Here is a 19,459-nt window from a genome sequence, read left to right as displayed (position 1 = left end):
GGAAAACCATGTCTGCAGAACATTGACACAAATTTTGAGTCAGCTTCTGGACACAAGCTTCCTATACTGGGATTGTACTGCCCACAGCAAGTCAACCTTATCAAAGATGGTAAGAAGCTGAATACTGACAACAACAAGGATGTGACTTTCATCATTACTGAGGTACCACATTTAAATCTTTTAGGTAGAGATGCAATTAAAACATTGAAACTATCAATTGATTCCTTAATTTTTCCTCACAAATCAAGTACTTCTGTAAACCATGTTTTTGATTCATTGAGTCCTGATACATCATTGCAAAAGGCATGCCAACAATCATGTCAAGAATTCCCTGAATTGTTTGAACCAGGACTAGGGTGTTTAAAAGATTTTGAGTTAAACATCAATTTCAAGAATGATGCAAAACCAATATTTTGTAAACCACGCCCTGTACCTTTTGCATTACAAGATGAGCTAACTCAAGCCTACGATGCAGGTATCGCCAAAGGTGTCTGGAAAATGACCCAATTTAATGACTACGGTACTCCAGTTGTACCTGTCCGCAAAGCCAAACTTCCTGGCCACAAAACTGCATCTATTCGCGTATGTGGTGACTACTCAGTTACTGTTAATTCTCAACTAGAGACGCATAGGCAACCACTGCCACTCCCAGAAGAATTGATGCAAAAGCTAGGAGGAGGCCATGGTTTTACAAAAATAGATTTATCTGATGCCTACAACCAAATTCCATTGACCCCTGAGAGTCAAAAGCGTCTTGCCTTGAGCACACACAAAGGTGTACTGTTACAAATGAGGCTTCCATTCGGTATTAGTTCTGCTCCTGGTTATTTTCAGGAAATAATGTCTAAACTAACAGCTGATCTTAAAGGAGTTGCCGTATATCTCGATGACATATTGGTAAGTGGTTCAAATGCCGAGGAGCACCTGCAAAACCTTCGAGCACTTTTGCAGCGCCTTCAAGAAAATGGTTTGAAATGTCGTTTAGAGAAATGTGTATTCGCTCAACCTAGTGTCGAATACCTTGGACATCGGCTATCAAAATCGGGGATAGCCAAAGGTGAAAAGGTGGATGCCGTATTACAAATGCCACCACCTCATGATGTTTCTACATTGAAATCATTCCTTGGATCTGTACAATTCTATGGTAAGTTCTTACCTAATCTTTCAACTGTTACTGAACCACTCTACAAGCTAACTCGTAAAGGCATTGCATGGGAGTGGAATCATGTACATGATGAAGTTTTTAGAAACCTTAAAGCAATGTTATGTGCAGAACATGTTTTGGCACATTTTGATCCATCATTGCCTCTGGGAATTTCTTGTGACGCTTCAAGTGTTGGAATTGGTGCGATCTTATTTCATCGCTTGCCAGACGGAAGCGAACGCCCAATCGCCAACGCGTCAAAAACCCTAACGGAAACACAACGGCGATACAGTCAAATACAGAAAGAGGCACTTTCCATAATTTTCGCATTGCAGAAATTTCATCAATATTTATACGGACGAAAATTTATCTTGGTTACAGATCACAAACCGTTACTATCAGTTTTCGGTCCTTCTAAAGCAACTCCAGCTTTAGCAGCTAACCGCCTGGCTCGGTGGGCTTTAATATTGAGTCAGTATGATTAGTCTAGTCAGTTATGCACGTTTTAGGGCTGTTTTGTGCAAATTTGGGTAGACATTTTTCATATGCATTTTCAAGTTCCTTAGACACATCAGACTCAAAATCCGTCTGGAGCCCGAAAATTTCGGGGGTGGAAAGTCCCCAAAATGCCGCTGCCGTTTGGGGGGTAGTGATGGCTAGAGAGCATGTATAAAAATTGTTTTATTTTTTTTAAATGGCATATGAGTACTTGTTTGGGGGTAATTTGGCCTGAAAAACCGTTTGGAAGCATCAATTTTAACCCAAAACAATCATTGAACCAGATAATGGACAACAGTTGTCCGAAACACTAAAACCGTATGGATAAAATGATCGTTTTTGTGTAGGCTAGGTGGCAATACGTGAAAGCGGGAGGCAAGTTTACAGTAACCTGGGCAGTGAAAGGGGTGCGAATTTAGTTTTGAATTGTATTTGCACCAGACAGATTAACTTTTGAGTTTTAAGAGTAGGATTGGCAGTCAGTCAGCCTTCGGAAAACATTGAGATTGGTCAGTCACAAAGAGAAATCCAACTATAGGCCTACTATTCCCTACAGGGAATACAAAAATTGAATTCTTCTTTTGTTTAGTCTATTTCCAGCAGGGAATAGAAAAGTTTGACTTCCCTTTATTCAGTCAATAGACACACCATTGCAACAATTTTAATCTTTCTGAGTTACGGTACGGTAGGCTACATCTTTTGTTTGTCTCCTATAATATGACCTAATATTGGTACAAACCAGGCAGTGTTAGAATTATCCAATATGCTACGAAAACCGATTAGTGTTAGAATAAACAAGCTATCACTTTTGTGGTTCTGACTTGCTTCAAGTGTAATTGTACGACAGTTGTCAACGTTGTTTCACCATTTCAATCATTTCACCATCCTTATTACACTAATTTGTCCGAAGCAATCAGAATATGACAAAATTTGTTTGCCTTATCAAGCTATTTGCGGGTTGATTGTAAAGAACACCAAAAATTTCACTAGTCCCTGCCGCACCCCTGCAACTCAGTCACAGCTGTCTCATGGACGCACAAAGGACAAGGCTGGTTTTATCAACTGCCAACTTACGATCAAGCTGTACTCTATTATTAGGTCTAAAAACTTGATGCAACCCTTGTTTCATCATGGGATAACCTTATCTTACTATAGCACTCTTCGCTTCATTGAAGAACTCTCAGTTACAGTAAAATACTTTTACTGCAGATCAGGTGGAAGAGTATTACCAACTGCCCTACGACATGGTGTATTTACTGTGGTAGTTGATGACAACATCGACCAAAACAGCTCCAGTTCTGCTGCAACTCATCACTTGCATGGAACATCCGTTTCAATCATGCAGTTTCAATTGCATAAGGATCAAGGTGAACACCGGATCAGAAGAAAGTATGCAGACATGGCCACAGACGAGGTACACCAACTGAAGTCAAATAGCACATGTTCGCTTGATACATTCCTCAATGTATCACTTGCAAATCTGCCTAAATATGCACAACGCCCCCAATACACTATGCATGACTCTGAAGAATCATTTAAAGAGAACATTCAACTGGTACTCCAACAACAAAACAGTGAAGAAGATTACTGCTGAAGGTGAAGGATGCTGTCAGCAATTACTACAATGCAAAGGGAAGAAGAAGATTACAGTACCGGTACTCCTCCTTCATGGGTTGCATACCATACAACTAAAGCAAGAGATCAAACTGCAAACATCACAACAATCAATAGAATTCTTCCAATAATCGACCATGTGAGTCATAGCTGGGATTTGCCACTGCACATTATGAGCATTGCCAAAGATTATACAGCATATCTGAATTCAGGCCAGGTTGTTTGTTGTTCACTGTTCAGATAAACCCCTGTACGCAATGAAGAAACAGATAGGCTACCGTACAGTGGTTATATCCAAACCAAGACGATTACTTTTGTTTCCTAGGTGGATTGCATATTGAACATACTGCTCTACTCTGTGTTGGACAGCTGCTGAAAGGCACTGGTCTTGATACGATTATCAACTCGACTGCTTTACATACTGTCGGATTGGCCAATGCCGTATGTGATGTGAACCACATTAAAAAAGCAAGATACGCTTTGCAAATGACAGCAGTATGCTTGAAAAAACTTTCAAAGGATGCTTATGAACTGTCAGAACACGAAGACGGACAACAATCATTCCAAGATTGGTTGTCTAAAAGTAATGAAAGTACAATGTTCAAGTATTGGTTCAACATTCTACAAATCATAAAAACAGTTCTACTGTAGCCTCCGTGAGATCCTTGCGAAAGGCTAACCTTCCACTTTTCATACGCACAATCGAAGAATTAATACCTCCATTTTTTTTGCATTAGATCACATCAATTATGCTAGGTGGTCGTCAGTCTTCATACAAGACTCAAAATAAATGGAAGTGTTACACATTCCATTTGTTTGAACACTTTATGGCTGGTCACGTTGTTGTAAATTCTGTGGGACAGCAATTCTCCAAGGTAGCGTTTGACCAGCGCCACGAGCAAAACAGCAAACAAGTAAAAGCATCCCAAGGAGGATATATCAATCTTGTCAACAAGGAAGATCTAGACTTTCTACGCAAGATCGAGATATCTCTTCCAGAGATGCTTCACTTTCTAGAAAAAGTCGATGGTAAGAATAATATTATGACCAAGCAACACAAAGAATGTTCAGCAGCATATATCTAGCAGTTTGTGCAGGACTGTAAAAAGATATACAAAAAGCTCCACATTAACCCATTCAGCAGTCAACAACAGTTTACAAAGCTGAACTCGTCGACCATTTCACCAGTAGAGGTTACTGTTGATTGTAAGGAAATCTTTGACTTGGGAAAGGCGCAGTACAACAACTTCAAGAAGACCCGTTTTGTTGAAGGGACAGATGATGTACGGTAATAAAAACACCAATCAGAAAGAACGCTTTGAAGTTGCCAAGCACTGCTGGAAAAACTCAAATAGAATGCCCCAAAATGATGTTTAATCATGCAATGATGAACAAGCTTCGTGATGCCTGTTGGAACAGAAAAGAACTTGCAAGGGATGTTTTTTGCTTCGAATTTACAGGTTTGAAAGAAGGCCTTTTATATTTTTTATGTCTACTTTTTCTGTAGTTTTGTTTTATTGTTAGCCAGCAAATTAGTTGAAAGTAGCCTATTTCGTAATATGCGCACAATTCGTAATGTCTGTATTTTTAGGGTTACCAAAGTGCCTGGCAACCAAAGATAGCTTACTATATCACAATCCAATATCAAGGATCATTGATTGTTTGACAAGCAAGTCAGTCACTTATCCAGAAAAGGCAGATGAGCTTGTGGTTGATCTTTCTGTCATCATTCGAGCTAAAACTGCTACCGTGGAAAAAAAATTCTACATTTGAGGAATTTACATTAATGGTCTTAAATGAGACAGCCAACATGGGAGAAAAGCAGCACAGTATTGACTTGGTTGCAGAATGCAGATCAATACCACGCCTTAAGCATAAAGAGCATTAGGCCTACAAGGAAACAACGTGGGTCGGACACTAACCCAGAACTTAAGTTTGAAAAAAAGGATCTCCTACCGCCAAACTTTTCTGGCTCATATCTTACAAACTCGGCAAACAAAACGAGATTGAACCAACTTATTGCTGACATCAGCAAAGAGCATCATTGGTCATGGCAAAAAGACTTTTGCATCACTAGCGGTAGTAGGTTAGTGTTTGGGCCAATATTGGCAATTATGATACAAGCTATGGTGATCACCTTGCCTTAGAAGAGGCTGACAACAGGATTGTTTGCCACATTAAGGATATGTTGCAAAGTGGTTTGTCAACACTATGTGTACGGACTGTGGATACAGGTGTAATTATCATCCTCCTTGCTTTCATGAAGCAGTTTATTGATTGGAATGCCAACACCCAAATAACTGTGGACTTTGGCTCCGGAAAACACAGGCAGACCATCTCCATCAATGCTGCATACAATCATTTAGGAGAGGCTGTCTGCTTGGATATATTGTTTTTTCATGCATTTGCTGGAGGAGATGCAACAAGCTCCTTTTACAAAATTTCTAAACGCAGCTGGTTCCATATGTGGAAGCAATATCCTAAAGTGGAACAACTCACAAGAGTTTTCCAAAGGTTCAGCTGGTTACCATCAGAATCATGTCTGACTAAGAGCATGTCAGATATTGCTGATTTTGTTTCATTAGCATATGCAAAAAAAGAGGCAAACTTGAATCGACTTCGGTATGAGCTGTTCGTCTCATCATCATCAAATGAATTAAGGGACCTTCCACCTACACTTGATGCCCTGACTCTACATGTTCATTGCAGTGCGTATCAGGCAGGATGGATAATTGTGGGGAAACACTATAAATCAGTCTGTTTGTCCATCTGTTGAACATTGGGATTGGGTTAAATTGCAGAAGGAGCTGAGCATTCAGTGGAAAACAGATGCCAGAGCACAACATTTGGAAAGACTGACGAAGACTTGCAAGTGCAAGATGGCTAAATGTGACAACTGTCAATGTGCAAAATTAGGGTTGCAATGCCTTAGTTTTTGTACCTGTAAGAGACAATGTGTAGTGTAGCATGACATTGAAAAAGATCATTTCATTGAGTAAAACAAACAACAACTATATTATATACGGTACGGTAACCAACAAACCATTTGCAAAATATTGTGCTTTTTGACTTTTTTTTTTGCAATTTTTCGCTATTTTAATGTAAATAACTGGCTTTGTGATGATTTTAGATGAAAATAAGTGCTTTTAAACGATTTTTTGGGCCAAATTACCCCAAATTGATTACCCACATGCTATAATTTAAAACATTTTGACATTTTCTTGTATGCGCTTCATTGTCTTGTAGCCCCAAAAGTGGGAGCAGCCGTTTGGGCACCTTCCACCCCCGAAATTTTCGGGCTCCAGACGGTTTTTACATCTACTGCACCTAAGCAACTCGAAAATATAGGTGAAAAATGTCTACCCAAGTTTGCACCGAAATGTGCATAACTGACCAGACTAGATTACTCTATTGAATATAGAAAAACTGGAGATCATGGCAATGCCGATGCTCTTTGTAGATTACCCGTTGGTCCAGACCTTGACTTCGATGAAGAAGAACAAGAAGAAAATTCACACATTGTCAACGCAATCAAAACTATTAGTTTGCAATTAAATCCTGTCAACTCTGATTTAATAACCAAGACTTCTTGCAAAGATCCAGTTATTGCGGCTGTCATGCGTTACACTCGTGAAGGTTGGCCGGATACAAAAACTGCTGATACGATTCAAACTGACAGCTATTCGGTGGAGGATTTCAGAAAAATCTCTTCATCTTTGTCCACGGAAAGCGGATGTTTATTGTACGGATCACGACTCGTGATCCCACAAACACTTCAGAAACAAGTGCTGCAACTGTTGCACCTTGGGCATTTTGGAATGCAACGTATGAAACAATTGGCCCGGACAGCTGTATACTGGCCGAGAATTGAAGAAGACATCATGCAGGCTTGTCGCCAATGTATTAGCTGCGCTGAACATCAGAACAAGCCGGAGAAGCCAATCAATCATCCATGGATGCTACCTGAAAAGCCATGGAGCAGAGTTCATATAGACCATGCGATCAATTTCATGGGGAGGAATTGGCTTGTTTTAATCGACGCCTTCTCAAAATATCCTTGTGTCCATTCCACAACCTCTGTAGGTACTGAAGCTACAACCCAACTTCTTGAACAAGACTTTGCGCACTTCGGGTATCCCCATACCATTGTGTCGGACAATGCTACAGCATTTAAGTCCGATGATTTCAAAAAGTGGTGCAAAGAACGAGGAATCGTGCATTTAACTGGTGCACCCTACCATCCAGCCACCAATGGTACAGCTGAGAGGTTAGTGCAATCTTTCAAACAAGCCTTGAAGAAGTCCAGCTTGCCACCACAGCAAGCCCTGCAAGAATTCCTCATTCAATACAGAAGAACTCCTTTACCAGGAGGGTATTCACCATCAGAACTTCTAAACGGAAGAATCATTCGTACGAAGATAGATGCTTTGATGCCTTCACCAGCTCATGCTGCGCAAGGCAAACAAATGAACAACAACCGACGAGATCAACGCGACGTCGTCGTCAATGAACGGTATCCAGTGGGCACACCTTGCTATGCATTGACTTATGGAACGCGAAATTCAAATTCTAAATGGGTTCCTGCCACGGTAGTAAAAGAGTACGGTACCCGAACTGTGAACGTGCGAGTCCAACCTCGAGGTCCGGTGTGGCGACGGCACGTGGATCAACTCCGACCACGATGCGAGACGCCAAATGACAATGATCTCGCAATCGACGATGACGTATTCGACATTTCTGATGATAAATTTTGTTTTAACGAATGTGTAAATTTACCCGGTGTTTCCCCAGCTAATGATAAAATGCCTGTAAACAACAGACGATCTACCAGACGTCGTAAGCCACGAGCTATACATGATTGTTGACTCTTTCAATTATTTTCAAGAGTGGGTGTGAGGTGTTACATCGCCATCAGGTTAAATTGGTAATTGATTTTTATATTTAAAAGTGGAAACACCGATTTTGTACAATGACTGATTTTGTTTTAAAATGTGCTTATTACTACTTGAAGACTGAAGTCAACTAATAAGAAGCTTACTGTTACCTAACGTGTCAATATACTTTCTAAATCATATATATGCTTGTGCTGAGTATTCTTAGACAGTCTACAAACACAACAGAATTCTGTGCCAAAAACTTGAACCAATGAAAAACTGAAAGTTGCTTCCTGCCTTAATAATTAAAGCGGTAAAAGAAAGGCTGAACTAGATTCAAAATATTTGAATTGCAGCATCCAATACCCTTTCAGTATGCGTCTGTTATTCGAAGCTGAATCTATAAAGGATCACTAGACTTTTTAGCAGTGTAGAATTCTTTACGCTCATTAGGTCAATTTTTTTAAACTAAAAAGAGTTCCGGCCATAATTATGTTCCACCATAGCAACCCACAGGTTTCTTACCCTTGTCAACATATTTACCCTTGTTCGCAAAGAAAAAATAATAATATTTGGCAACAATTTAACCAACCAGTTATCTAGTTGTTACTATTTGATTAAATTTATTAAGTTTATTATTTTGTCAAGATTTGGGACTAATTCGTTTCAATTGTGTCTGCCACTATTTTAAACCGCAATATTTAAGATGTTATGTGATTGAAGTTGTAATGAAATTGGAAGCATCGTCACTGAAGCATTGGAAAGCAGCGTCACTAAAGCATCTGAAAGCTTTAACAAAGTTACAGAAGCATGATGGACCAGAAAGAAATGATCTCTATTATGATGAGACGATTCAAACAAGATGTGGATTCAGAAACTTATGAAGTCGATGGTCGGGTTGAAAACATTGTCTTGCTGATGTTGAACTCGACCATCATCGATTAAACGTCATCAATCGTGAAAAACAAAACAAACTATCGGAGTTTTTCGTACCACACGTGGAATTATAAACAGACATAACTGAGCAATAACACAATATTTAAAATTATGAAAACAAAATAGCAAATGTTTTCGGCCATGCATATACAAGTGCATAACCGAAAACATTCGTCATTTCGTTTTTTATAATGTTTTATGTTGTGTTGTTGCTCACTTACGTCTGTTTATGGTTTGAAAAAGTAACCTCACTACCCAAACACGTAAAAGTATAAAGGGAAGTATGATGGAAGTGTACTTCAAAGTCATTTGTCGGTTAGCTTAACAAATTTCCGATTTTTTTTTTTGCGAAAAAAAGCTGTTTTCATTAGCAGCCCCGGTTGTTGAAGTTGGAGATGGCGCGGTAACATTCCACAAAAGATTAAGCGCGATAACATGGCTTTACTGCGATTTTCAGTTTCTTAAAGAAACCACTATTAGAATTACAACAATAACCCGAGGCAGTATGACAAATGGATGGTGGCACAAATGTAGTTACCGCCTACGGGGATGCGGAAAGCTATCCATTAACAATTTGCATTCAGCTGGCAAAATCAGTCCATTTCACATTGATTCAACGTCTGCAGACGTTGAATCAATGTAAATGGGACTGATTTTTTATGACGCAGCAAATCGACGCTATGTTTGGCAACGTTATCGATGTGACATGAATTTAAAAATAAAGATTCTGAAATAGCCATCGTGTACAGTGTACACAGAATTTGTTTCATTGTTGATTGCATTTCAGGCCAATTCGATGTATCAGTCATTTGTAGATCATGTTGGAAGTTTCCATTAATTTCTTGATCACACCCGACTTTTATTGACAATTTAAACATGTGTCCTAAATGTCACAAAGCTTTCAGTATTAAAGCAGAAAGTTGCAAAAATGAACTGACAAGTAGCCTACCAACCTTTTTTATTTAAACAGATTTTTTTTTTTACAGCGAATGTGGTTTCAACTGACGGTTGTCAACCGAGACAGCAAGATCCGTTTTTTACATTGCAGCAACCTACAAATGATAGATTTTGCTGTCTGGGAACCCTCTTGGCAATTTCGAAACGCCAGTGAAGTTGATTTTGTTTTTTAAACATACGAAAATCGTCGTTTGTTAGGCCGACTTGTTTGAACGCCAAGCAATCGGCATCCACACATTAAATGTGGCGTAGTAGAGAACATGGACACAGCATCTTACCGAATAGCCTATTCAGTATTCAATGAGATATTATCTGGAGAGGGGTCAAGTTGAAGTCATCGAAACAGATTTTGACACTAACGCCGACTTTAAAATTCAAATTCACAAAAATTGGTTACACCCTTCAAGCTGGATGCTTTCTTTTCCTCAAAATGAACGCGAAGACATTTTCCAGACAGAAAATCATTCCTTTTTACACTTGCACAATATCTGTAGATGTTAATTCAATGTAAAAAGGGCTGATTTGCTGTGTGGAATAGATGAACGGGCTTACCTTGTGTTTCTCATCGTCCGGGTAAGTCCACGAGTACAGGACGCCACGCATGAGTGCACACCAGCGACGATGCCACGCTCCAAGGCCTCCGACGTCATCAAACATAGTCTAAAAGTTGCATTGCTTTTAGACTCGACACAACTTGTGTTAAAATAAACCGCTTCCACTAATTGCATAGTTGCCACCTTATCCCGTAAATATCATGATAAAATTAATAGTCTAACGGCTGGAATCACAGGTTTTTGATAAGTGGCCTATAACAGTATCAGATTTCAGTCAAATGTGTATTTTGTGTGGAGAGAAATAAGTTACTTGCTAACGCCTTCTAACGGAAGGATATTGAATTTATTCAGATAATCACCACCCGCAACAGGGAGCAACCTAAAAAAAATTGTCAGCTAGGAAGCCTTGCTGGACGTTTACACTGCATAATCCACTAAATTCTTATACAGTATTTTTAAAAGTAGCTGTTCCATAAGCTGTTCCTATCTGTTAACCATCAGTTTAATGACTTTCCTTCACCAGTTTAGTTTTCACCAGACGATGGAGCATCACACCATCATGTTAGATATAAGTAAAACGTACATGAAGACAATGTATTTATTATCGGCCGTGCCGTGTTGCGGTGCTGAGCAAATGTTCCAACATTAACCTTCAATTTTACGTTGTTTCAACGTCATAACTTCTGTATAAAATGACAGAGTTTTGTTTGTCGTTAGTAGGAAAAAAGCTAACACAATTCATCACTTTTGAGACTAGTTTCCCCTCGCTCGGATGTACAACAAACCTACAAAGTGATCACTTTTGTTCATCCGAGCCCGGCATTGCAGCCACAAGAATGTCAAAATTCAATAAACATACCAAGAAACCTCGTTGCTCCACGCCAGATTGAAAGCCGATGTTGATCTTGCAAGCCAGATGTCCAGAGATGGGAGACATGAAAGGTACCTGCAAACAGGTTATTATTATTATTATTGGAGGCGGTTTCACAGCAACTGAACGTTCAGGAACGTAAAAATAATGCAAAGTCTTGCTGGTTTTGTCTAGACAAGTTAAAACCCTCAGGAATTAATTTCATTTGCATCACAATGCAAGGCTAAGATATTGACCCAGTCAATATATTACCTCGGATGCTTCACTCAGTTATACCGTATACAAACATGTAATTAAGATGAATGTCACTTTCAAAACGTTAAGACAAAGAAATATGATGAATGAAGAGTCGCATTGGCAATCACCGAAGTCAATTTGATGATCAATCCAGGTGAATAATTACTTGCATTATGGCGAGGTGGTTTGAATCAGGCTGGGTTTTATACAAAAACTAGAGTAGAAAAAAATTTCCAAAATAGAATTGACTGTTTTTTGCTGCATTCGGCAGTTGATGTGTATATTGAAACCAAATCGTTATTCAAAGGAAAGAAAAAAACACATGAACGCATAAAAACAAGAGCAAAAAGCGACTTAGCTAAAACCATCGGTAAGCACATATGAGAACTTCCTGAAAGTGAAGATGCTGCCTATTAAGTTTAGTCACCTGTTCAAAAGTAAAACAGCACGACACAATATTGCTTATTTAGATTTCAACAAGGTTGTCCCAAAAATAGGGGTAGGGGGTAGAAGGTCAAATTCTTGAAACCAGCTGGCCTATTGCTTATTAGGACTAAAATAACATAAATAAACAAAAAAAAATCGAAAAAATTTTTTTTTGCTCAGAATTCGCCATCTGCACCCCTAAAAACCCGTCGAAAACCCCGATTTCACTTAAATGAGCATAACTTTCTCATTTTTAGGGTTATTTTGGTCAATGAAGACTCTATTTTAGTTAGAATTTCCTCTAGAAACTGATTAAGTTACTTAAAATAAGAATTTCCAAAGAAAAGAGTTCAAAAAATTAAAAAAACACTTCATTTTCAATTTTTCGATGCAAAATTTTCTAATTTTTTGCTAATTTCTTTGGCTATACTGCTCAAAAATTAGTGAATGACCCCAGAAATCCAAGCTATTGATAAGAAGACTTCATTCCATGCACATTTGTTGTGATTCCCCATGACTAAAGCTCTTAAAATTAACATCATCATCATATAATCATCATCCCTTCCACCTTCTTTGTAAGAGTCACACTGTAGAAGCTCAGGATCGATCAAACCTTAAAGTAGTGTCAATGATTCAAAAGAAGGTTAATCAAGGAGCTATCTTTGAAAGTATCAATCCAGCACTTAAGTCATTCTTCCGTGGTAAAACTGCTATCGTTGAGGCTGGAATTGAAGCGATTCTTAACCTTGTTACTCATGACAAGTCTGCAAAGTCATCCTTAAAAGCAGATAATTATATTTGATCACATATGTGAATGAGAGAATGTAGTGAAACTCATGTTTTTATACCAGCAAAGAAGATTAGCAATAGTTGGTAAAGCTGCTGCGTCCATTATCAATGCAAAAGACATTCCGTTGATGCTTTTGGATGAAGTAGACAATACAAATCAGTTGGTTGAGGCCTGTAAGGTCTATGTGGCAAGCGACCTTTTCATGACTGAACTAGAGGTCTTGGCTTTTTTCAACTACCATGTTACCTTCCCATTTCCCAACTGCATGGAATGTAGCTCCCAGAGTGATCTTCTCCAAATCCTTCCAAGCCTATACAGTATACAATCACCTTTTAGAGAATCGTACCGACACATTGAGCAAATTTGAGGTGCAAATCCATGGTGTTCCGCCTCCAATGATGACAACTGATCTGGCAAAAGAAATTTGTGGAATGATGTGTTTATCTGCAGCTGAAGCAATTAAACTACAATGTGGAAGAGAGTATGGCTTTGCTGATGGTGAAAAGTTGAGACTAACGGATCTTTCTCAACTTGAAAGCCATGAGCTTGAAGGCCTTCCTAATGAAAATTTTGTCACTGAGAGAGATTTTTCTCAATTTGATAGAGAAGCAAGAGTTGCACATTACAGAAACCGCAAATTCAAAGCGAAGAATATCAGAAATAACATGATTCTCTACAAATCAGAAACCCAAGGAACTGTGGATAAGGTCTCTTGCAAAATTTGTGGAGCCCTTGCAGTACGTGAAGTGGCTTGGACAGATGCTCAAAAAGTGAGATTTAAGGAGAGAGTTGAGATGAAGCTGGCAATTACTAAAGAATTTCCAAATTATACAAACAAACTTTTGAACCACTGCAAATCATCGGGCGGGCCATGTACCTCTGTTGATGGGCTCCATGATGTCCTGCAGAAAAAGCCAGAAATCCAAAAGGATCATCAAATACGAACTTGCCTATTCTGTCCATATTCACAAATTTGATAAAGCAGCAACATCAGATTTGTTTTGGCTCAACAAAATTACTCATGAAGAAAAGTTTGAAAACTTCACCATTTTGTTGGCAGGAGATGATACCAACACATCAAGCAGTACTATTTGAGATTTGCCATCAAATGATGATGTTTTGGATGCTATGAAAGACACTGAAATAATATGCACGTCAAAGAATAGACAGAGATCTGATCTTCAAGTTAATGAACTTTGTGTTTGTGCATGGCAGAACAATACTGATCAATTTGTTTGGTACATTGGCTATGTCAAAAAGATTGAGAATGACAACCATTTGATTGATTATTTGCATCGCTCAGCAAGTTCTGATCTTAAGTGGAAATATCCAGATCATGAGGATGTTGAACTCACAGAAGTCTGTCAAATAGTTTCTTGCTCTGTAAAGGGTATTTGGGACACTTCTCCTGATGCAAGAAACAAGTCATTCACATTAAAAAATGTGAAGGAACTTCGTAGTGCATCCAAAAGCACATTCAATAACAATGAAACCGCCAGTTTATGATATATATATATATATATTGTATACTTATGAATGTGAGTTCTAATATTCAACTGATGACTTTATGTATTCAGTAGTAGTTTGTATTTAATTGTGTGGCAGATACTTTCCGCTGCATTTAACACGCTGGCCGCAAAGTATGTATACGAGTAATGGATTAAAAAATGTTTAAGTCACTGTATTTACAAAAAACACCCTGCAAAAACTTTAAAAATAGGAAAACTATTCATAACGATTCATTAACAATTACATTATTTATTCAATGGGAGAGCAAATGTGAAAAAAAATTCTAAAACTTTTTTTTTGACTTTTTTTCAAAATTATTTTTTGTAAATCTATGAAAAATAGCTGGTATTTTTTTAGTTGTTTGGTCTAAAACATTAAATTGTGCTTAATTTATAGTTTTTGAATGGCTTCTCTGACTAATTCTAATAAGACTAGACACTTCATAGACCAATATAGCTCTAATATTAAAGAAAATATGCCCGATTTCATAAAATTGTCAGTTTTTGGGGGTGCAGACGCTGAATTTTGACCGAAAAAATTTAAAATAATTTTTTCCTGATTATTTGACATATTTTGGTCCCAATAAGCGATAGGCAAATGGGTTTTGAGAGGTACCCATAAAAAGGGCCTCTACCCCCTACCCCTACCAAAAACCGAAATACTGAAGACCCGAGCAGCAAAAGTTGCCTTCTTTCTACATCGTTTCAACGTCGCAAGACGTTGAAATGACGTCAAAACGGTAACGTGTTCTGCTGGGTTCAAAACGTTTCTCACTTTTTGCAAGACGAACTTGGTCTTCTTTGCGTCCGACAGCCGAAACATGGTGCTCCCGATGAGGGTGAAGCTGCTGATCCGGATGGCGTTCGGACCTCCAGGACTAGCGTGATGAGACATCGTTTGATGGGAGGAGCGTGATTTTAACTTCCGGGGAGTCAAAGACTGTGGGAGGAAACTTAATTCAGGATTTTCCTCCAGCAAACTAGCCATTTTTTACATTGATTCAAGGTCTAAAGGCGTTGAATCAATGTTAAAAAGAACAGATTTGCTGACTGGGAATTGCGTTAGAAGATTATTTTTATCCTGTAAACTTACACTAATGTTTATGAAAATTAATGTATTGTTTACGTTACCGACAGACACTACAGCAAACAGTTGTCTCATAAATAGCTTTCAAAAAAGCGTAAATATGAAACCTAATGTCATATTTATCAGTCTACCATGAAGTTGAAAGTTCTGTTGCCAGTCTTTCTGTACAATTTTGGTAGAATCTCCTACAAGTCAGCAGTTGTGCACTGAGCAAATGGCAGTGGTGTCTGAAGTTGGCAAATGATGAAACTATGCAAGTAACAACTGAGCAAGCCGAAACTTGGCATGCCACAAGGCAGCAAATTCAATTTAACATGGGATGACCGAGCAAGTCCGAACTGAGCAAGTAAAAATCTCATTTGCTGACTTGGCAGTGGGTCAAATGTACTTTCTGAGTTGTCGCATGCGGAGTAGTCTGATAACCATTTTGGTAGAGTAGGAACTTTGTTGAACCATCACCAAATAACACCAAGCAACGACACATTGAATCGATGCAAAACGACGGATTTTGACAGCTAGGGACGTCGTACACATACTCATTCTAGGGCATCCAGGCCGGATAGCGACTGTCAAAACAGCGACTGTCATAATGGCGACTTCATAATAGCGACGTAATGAAGTGAGCGACATTCCAAACAGCGATTGTATAAATGCCGACTGCATTAAAACAGCGACTGTTATGATAGCGACTTAACACTTTAAGTGCCATAAAAATGCCCCATCTGGCACCTATGTGGCATATTTTTGAATTTTATTTATTGTACGACAGCCATTGTTTCCCGTACATATGTGGAGTGTGAAAGCCAGACAAGATGCGGGACTGCCACGAACCAACAACCAGCTAGAGAGTTGGCACAATGCGTTTCAGGGATCAACGGAAACTCATCATCCATCCATCTTTCGATTCATCGAAGCTTTAAGACGGGAGGAAGCCCTTCAACGGGCAAACCGAACCCAGCTACTACAAGGCAGAGACCTGACTCAGCGAATGAAAAGATACGTGACAATGAACACACGAATCACTGTTGTACAGCAAAATCGAGGCCAGTATGATCTGCGGCAGTTCCTTCGAGCCCTTGCTCACAATTTAGAAATAAACGTGGCTTGATTTTTATTGCAAGACTTTTGGTTGTTTTAAAGTCCCTTTTGGTTTCAATCTTTTTCTAGACCCTGAATTTTATTGCAAGGCTTGACGACTTTCTGTTGTTTGGCTTGACTAGCCTATTTCTTTTTAAATCATGTGACTTCTATGGATAGTCCAAATAAAATGTTGTTTTAAAGTCCCTTTTGGTTTCAATCTTTCACTACGCAGTGTTTACCTATTTGTGCGTGCATACGTGTGTGGAGAGGTGTGGGGGATGGAAGGTATGTGTGGAGGGGGTGAAAGAGTGCGTGTGCGCGTAAGCCTTGGATTTAATAAAAGAAGTGAGGTCGCTGTTGTGGCAGTCGTTGTTTTTGATGAATCGCTGTCGTGTAGTCGCTCTATTGACAGTCGCTGTTTTAAATGAATCGCTGTCGTGTGGTCGCTCTATTGACAGTCGCTGTTCTGACAGTCGCTATTTGGAACCCGAGCCCATTCTAGTTAGAAAAAAAAAAACTAATTGTTTTTTTTTCAACTTTTCTAATCTTTCACAAAGCCTGTCAGAGAAGCTAACACTTTGACTATCATTTGTCTATTTCGATGAGCTTGATAAAACAACATCCGTTGATGTTGAAATCGGATGACTATTGACTAAGCATTAAACATATAATGCATCTCTCACAAAAATAAAACTGACTTTCTGCCCTGATGGACTAATTGAGCTGCGATGGCGGTTGGTTGAGTCTGGACGCTTGTTCTTCGCTTTGTGAAAAGCATCTTCAAATTTCTGTTAAAGGCTAGCTCTGTTAGCACTTGGCCAGCTAACAAAAATTGTCCGCTTTAAATCGCTTTGACACCAGACGTAAAAACGGGCAACTTTTGGTTGCTGAATAGATTCTGAGTTTTAGGATATTTTGACAGTGGCCAACCGCCCAGACAGCAAAACCAATCGTTTTTTTACATTGATTCAACGTCTACAGACGTTGAATCAATGTAAAAAAACGATTGGTTTGCTCTGGGACGCTTGGAAGGACATCGGTTCGACAGCCATGGAACACATACGGCTGTGTCTTGACAAGATACTTAATGACATGTTTCAAGGTGGACAAGACGAGATTTCTTGCCATCCTGGTAAATGTCAAACCAATAAACAAAAGCCTTAACATGAAAAAAACGAGTGGACATTGAACCAGTGTAAAAAACGAAACGAGATTTCGTATCCTAGAATCTTATAAGCTGACTGACAAAGAGATGATGAAGTATCATCTGGTCGCTGGTAGCGACCAATGGGTTTAATAAAATCAAGATTCGCTACCAGGTAAAAGCATTCCTTGAAAAGCTTCCAAAGCGGGGAGAGGAAGAGAAATAACCACTGATCTCTCAATACTATTGCGGTTCTACTTTAGACACTGACAAAATTATCATTTTGAAGACAAAGGTTCTACTTCAATTGGATTTGTATCGTGAACAAATCACATTACAATATAAAAAAGAGACTGTACATTATAAGAGTAATAAACCAAAGAAAGTATGATACGAACCATGTAAAGAAAAGTGCCTACCTTCTGCAGAAGCCCAGAGATCTTTCTTTTTGATTTCTCTTGGTTGGGCACCCCGTCAGCTCTGGCTCTGTGGTTCTGAAATTCGAATACGATCTTAGTGATGCAAGCTTGTTCAAACCAACTAGAGTTTGGATTAATTACTGTAATTGAGAGTTCTTACTTCTTGTTGTTGTGAAACTGTAATTTGTAAAAAAAAAGGTTTAAATAACAATTACATTTGGTAAGTTGCAAGCATGGCATGATCAATACAGCTCATACGACGAAGAAGGGACTTATACATTGCAGCTCAATCTTTATCAAATACAATTTCACCTATCTTTGATAAATTCAAAATGTAAAAAATCATTGATAAATATAAATGATTACATTTATAAGTAGGCTAATGGTAATTTGAAAATTTCAGAACAATGCAATTGAACTGAAAACTATGAAATTAATCCATCTCTGGTTTAAACCGCCAGAACTTAACAGAATAAAGATATTTCTTCTCATACATTCATCACAACAGTATTATTACACTCATTAGATAGCCTACTCACTACACTGTAGACCTCCGCGCAGATTTCAAAGTCACTCTCCAACTCATCACTGAAAGATCACAAAAGGTGTTAAAGTAACGACAGATATTAATACAGGTAGTGTCAATCACATCAGAGCGGAAGTGACATGGGTGATGACGTATTGAGGCGAACGGCAAAAGGCGATGCTTGGTCAAAAGTTTGAATGCAATCTTTGTAAAGCTGCACTTTCTAGAAAAACCCTAAAATGCACTTCATTACTGGCTCCAAATCCAATGCGAGCATAGATGATTTTAACTAAACATTAAACAAGCCTTGGCTTGAGAGGCTCAGAAAGACTTTCAGCATACAGATTACAGACTTTACCCTATTTGCAAGAAAGACAATCTCCATCAGCTGGGTTGTGACTCACAATTGGAACTTGTCTTTAAATAGAAGCGCATCACCAGAGAGGCTGTCGTGCGTTGATGCCAAGTGGGTAGCGACGATCTTGTGGGGGCCACAACGGACCAAGATGAAGTAGTAGTGACTCTGGCTGTCTCCTGGAAGAAGACCAAGTCAACCAATCAGTTATTTTTACGTTGATACAACATCTACAGCAGCGCTTTTCAACCTTTTGTTCATCGCGAAACCCCTGATTCACTTTCACGTTTGTCACGAAACCCCCACTGGCACAATTTAGAAATCAACAACTATCAATGTTTCTTTTTCGGCTGTTGACTGCACTCAACCTCTTGTTTAAGTAACTGGTCTACTGGAGTGTCAATGCCGCACGGTGATGTAAAAATTCAGAATGACGCAT

General features: G+C 38.9%; 1 protein-coding gene across 5 annotated transcripts in view; it reads right to left on the bottom strand.

The window, feature by feature from the left end:
• Positions 1 to 19,459, bottom strand: part of LOC145787312 (anillin-like) — a 44,171-nt gene that overhangs the window by 6,102 nt on the left and 18,610 nt on the right. For 4 of the 5 annotated variants that reach the window (XM_082599031.1, XM_082599036.1, XM_082599033.1 and 1 more), the window contains 7 exons: positions 19,070 to 19,199; positions 18,679 to 18,727; positions 18,140 to 18,214; positions 17,275 to 17,364; positions 15,185 to 15,349; positions 11,437 to 11,523; positions 10,576 to 10,683 (listed from right to left, as the gene is read on the bottom strand). In XM_082599031.1, the coding sequence (XP_082455157.1) occupies positions 10,576 to 10,683; positions 11,437 to 11,523; positions 15,185 to 15,349; positions 17,275 to 17,364; positions 18,140 to 18,214; positions 18,679 to 18,727; positions 19,070 to 19,199 (704 nt within the window). The remainder of the gene's footprint in view (positions 1 to 10,575; positions 10,684 to 11,436; positions 11,524 to 15,184; positions 15,350 to 17,274; positions 17,365 to 18,139; positions 18,215 to 18,678; positions 18,728 to 19,069; positions 19,200 to 19,459) is intronic. The other variant, XM_082599035.1, reaches the window with a different exon arrangement.

The sequence above is a fragment of the Aplidium turbinatum genome, chromosome 18, assembly GCF_918807975.1.
Source record: "Aplidium turbinatum chromosome 18, kaAplTurb1.1, whole genome shotgun sequence".
Lineage (NCBI taxonomy): Eukaryota > Metazoa > Chordata > Ascidiacea > Aplousobranchia > Polyclinidae > Aplidium > Aplidium turbinatum.
The sequence above is the reverse complement of the archived record's forward strand: the minus strand, read 5'-3'. Positions and strand labels throughout refer to the sequence as shown.